Here is a 4,361-nt window from a genome sequence, read left to right as displayed (position 1 = left end):
GGTAGGGAAGAAAAGCCTAGGATCTCTGAACACTCGTCGGTTTGGAGCAAAGGTATGCAGGGTTCGGCACAGAGCAAAAGAGTAAGAAAGGGATGCAGGGACCACCACATATTTATAAGGGACTGATGTCGGGCAAACGAAAAGACGCCCTTTCGTTTCAAACCATCAGATCCCTTCCAGATCAACGGAGGAGATGGAGCACCCCTTCGCTTCACATACCCTCTGACAAATCCTCAAAACCAACATTCTAGAATATTCCTTCGCAAATTTATTATTTATAATCTCGGCCTATACCGTGTTGTTACTAAACCGACTACTCCTCAGTGTAAAAATTAATACATCAAACGTTACCATCAATCGAGACCGGACACCCCCACGATGACCCCCTCAGTACGATAAAAAGCACTCCAACCGAATACCTATTCTAATATTACCATCTCCATTTTTAAGCCCTTGCTTCGCAACTCACCGGGCTTGTGGGGCTAGTGTACTGGGAAAGGAATCAACTCGGTTCCACCCTCAGGAAAAAGAAACTGAATATCTACTCGGCATACTAGGCCGGGTACCCCTCGTCAGGATTAAAAGGTAAATAATCCAATTAAAGATAATCAAAAATACTATGGGCCTCAATATAAAAATTGACTCAGGCCCATTAGCCCAATAGAATGTCTATAAAAAGAAGATAAGAAATACAGGTAAGTAGTTGACTTCTGATTATTAAATAACATTTATTGCTCAGAACCGAATCCTGACTTTATCATCAGAGTGCCTTTTGCAGGTATTCTCCCTATCAGCAAATCAGCAGAAGGACGCCAGATCAGAGGTTTAAAGACAGTTGTTTCGTCAGGAAAGAACAAATACAATCTATATTCACAATTTATTTCTAGAGTCTAAAGAAAACATGACAATTTTAATTTATCCAACCATCTACTCCTTAATGTTTTCTTCTTACTTCCTAATATGAAAGTCAATTATATAATCTTCAAAGATGAAAGAAGGTCATGGACTTTCATGTCACTTATATTTTACTATTTTTCTAACGAACAACTTGTTAGCTGTGCATCACTCAACAGAGATTCTAGTAGATTATCATGATTTTGATCTTATGACCGAAAGCAAGTGTTTAGTAAAGAGAAAGGGCGAAAAGGTAAACTACAACAAACGGAATAAAGGCAATGGAAGGCTACGCTTGACATTTTGTCTCTGACGGTGCGAACCAAACAGAAACAAAAGCTTCAAATTTGCCAAACACTTTTTCTTCCCCACATTACCTATTCTCTCTTTCCCCCTTTCCTTAATCTCCCTCCTTCCCTTCTTCTGCATTCCCTCAAACTCAAACATTCTCCTTCTCTTTTCTTCTCTTCGTTCTGCAATGGCAAGTGCAATCCACACCCCCAAACACCACAAAAAATCAACCATTGAACACAACCAAGAAGACCCAATTAAGTTCCATTACCATTTTCTCTACAAAGCTGCAATAGTTCTCATCTTCTTCGTAATTCTTCCTTTGTTCCCTTCACAAGCTCCCCAATTCATCAACCAATCTTTAGTCACCAGAAACTGGGAACTCCTTCACCTTCTCTTCGTTGGTGTTGCCATCTCTTACGGATTGTTCAGTCGCCGAAACAATGAAGCCGAGAAAGAGAATAATAACAACTCAAAGTTCGACACTGCACAATCACTCGTTTCACGGGTCTTACACGTCTCTTCGTTTTTCGAGGACGACGAGGTTGAAAATGAAAACCCATCTGAGACTGAAGAAACCAAAGTCCAAACGTGGAGTAACCAACACCAACACTACTGGAACCGACCCGTGGTTATTGTGGCTCCACAAGCACAACATCGCTCTCATAATTTTGATACGCTTGGTGGTGAAAAGCCTTTGCTTTTACCTGTTAGAAGTTTGAAGTCTCGTTTATCTGATGAGGGTAGTGTTGCTGTTGATGATGATGAATCATGCACCACTACTACCTCTTTCTCTCTTAACAGGTCAACAACAACCTCTAAGACAAGCTCCAAAAGGTTTTCAAGCAATTTGAATAAAGGGTCTAGAAATGTAGAACTTGAAGGTCACGGTGATGCAATAGTTGAGGATAAGATGAAAGAGAACGTTGTGCTTCCTTCTCCAATCCCATGGCGTTCTAGATCAGGAAGAATGGAACCTAAACAAGAAGAAGTTGAGTCTTCAAAGCCTTCAATGGAGGAATCTCTCTCAATGAAGTCTAAAACTTCACGTTCACGATCAAGTTCTCTGTCTCCTTCACCAGAATCACTTGCTAAGAACGGAGAGGATTTGTCAAGGAAGAAGGGATTTTACAAGTCTTGTCCTCCACCACCTCCACCACCCCCACCAATGATGTTTCAGAAATCAATCTCAATGAAGCCAAGGTATGGTTCATTAAATAGTGAAGAAGCTTCTTTCAATAAGGAGTTGAAGAGAAGCTTCACAACAAGTGAGAGAAATAACGTGAAATTGGGAATGGAAGTGAAAGCAAAAGGCCATGCTGAGAACATGTCAAATATGGGAGAAAAATCTGATGAAGAACAAGAACGTTCCATACAAGAGTTGATGGGGCATGCAAGTGTGGCTCTTGGAGAGGAAGAGAAAGAAAGTTTTCTTGACAAGGTACTTGTGGAATCGGATGATGATGATGAAGACTCGGAAAGCGGGGATGAAGATGTTGGAGGAGGAAGAATTTTTGAAAATAATGAGAGTGAGGAAAGTTCAATACGTGTTGGTGAAGAAAATTCAAGAATAGATGGACCCTGCTTTGGAACCATTGGTGATGAAGGACCAGATGTGGATAAGAAAGCTGATGAGTTCATTGCTAAATTTAGAGAACAAATAAGGCTCCAGAGAATAGATTCCATCAAGAGGAGTACACGGAATACAAGAAACTCTTCAAGGTAATATTGAAGTGGATGTAATTAAATTAAAGTGGATGTTTTCTTTCCATGATACTAAGGTTGTAATTGAATTTGTGTCCTATTTCACCCCATAATTTATGGTATAGACAGATTTATTTACTGACTTTACCTGCACTTTGGTAAAACTTCAATTTCTTGGTTACATATACGTACGCTTTCAAGACTCCTTTTGAATGGGTAATTGTGATGTGTTTGGCCATAACCAAGCTGATGTAGTCATCATCATTTATAACCCATATGTGCATATGGATTCAGCTCGGTCATATCAGTCATTTGGACTAGGTAACATGATGGGCAACAAAATTTTAGTCATTGCATTAAAGTCTGACCATTATGAAAAAAAAGTGGAACTATCATTTTCATTCACTAATTTGTCAGCTCTCTTTTTTATCTCATGCTTGCATATACACTATGGAAATAAATAAAAAAGATGATGATATTGCTATTATTGTTGTATTTTCGGCAATTTACGAGTGCAACAGAATTGCATCTCATATGAAATAAAGCTAAGATCAAAGTTTTAGATACAGAGTGAAAATTACAGTTCTTTATACAAAAGAAGACAACATTCTTCCTACCTGACTTGTAAAAATTAGGTTCTGTCATCCATGACCCATCCAAGCTCAGTGTGTCACAATGGAGCCCCAAATTTTGGCGGTAATTGGGATCTGGGAAAAATAATTCTAGGAAATTTGGTCATTTTAGGGACATAAGGAAAAATAGTCTGAAATAAAACAAACAAAAGAGATAAGTATTTTCTTTTTATGCTTACATTTGTGGCCTAGTTTGCCATCAGGTTTCAACTTATGAGTACATAACAGTGACATTTGACTGTATATAAGGCCCTCCAATAAATGAACAAGGTTTTGGCCTATATTTTTCTGATGGAATATCCTTGAAAAGTAATAAAGTAATGGGCGATTGCTTACATGCAAAGTCAGCATAATGATCAGCATAAACTAAACAATTTCACTGCTCGATTGAAAATTGGTGGAGATAGGGCACTTAAAAGACGTTTTCAATTTTCCGTGGCACCAAATTTCCTTAATTTAACTTTTACTTAATGGGCCATTTCGAAATTATCGGTGTGGAACAAGTTTGATGAGCAAAGGCTTTCCTTGGGCAACGAGAACCCAATATTTGTGAGCCTTGTTTCTCGACTCCTAATAGTGGGTTTTATTCTTCCTTCTAGGCCATTTTCTGCTCATCTATGTTGTCTCATTAATTGAGCTGTGGCTGATTTATTACTACATTTCTGTCTTTACAATGGGAGTTAAGTACCTTTCATTTATCACAGATGAAGTGCAATTTGTCATTTCATTCTAATGGTGCGTTTGAAAATGCATGCACACAGCTTTAGAATATAATTGCTCTTATTCCCAACCAACTAGACTTAGCTAAGTAGCATAAAACATGTAAAACAAGTTGCTGAA

At 38.5% G+C, this 4,361-nt stretch overlaps 1 protein-coding gene across 1 annotated transcript; it reads left to right on the top strand.

Moving 5' to 3' along the window:
* The first annotated feature begins 1,222 nt into the window (after positions 1 to 1,222).
* LOC113850390 lies at positions 1,223 to 2,993 on the top strand. The gene has a single exon (XM_027480922.1). The coding sequence runs from the start codon at positions 1,373 to 1,375 to the stop codon at positions 2,909 to 2,911; it is 1,539 nt and encodes a 512-aa protein (XP_027336723.1). The 5' UTR covers positions 1,223 to 1,372; the 3' UTR covers positions 2,912 to 2,993.
* Positions 2,994 to 4,361: the final 1,368 nt, after the last annotated feature.

The sequence above is a fragment of the Abrus precatorius genome, unplaced genomic scaffold, assembly GCF_003935025.1.
Source record: "Abrus precatorius isolate BTA unplaced genomic scaffold, Abrus_2018 Scaffold9, whole genome shotgun sequence".
NCBI lineage: Eukaryota > Viridiplantae > Streptophyta > Magnoliopsida > Fabales > Fabaceae > Abrus > Abrus precatorius.
The sequence above is the reverse complement of the archived record's forward strand: the minus strand, read 5'-3'. Positions and strand labels throughout refer to the sequence as shown.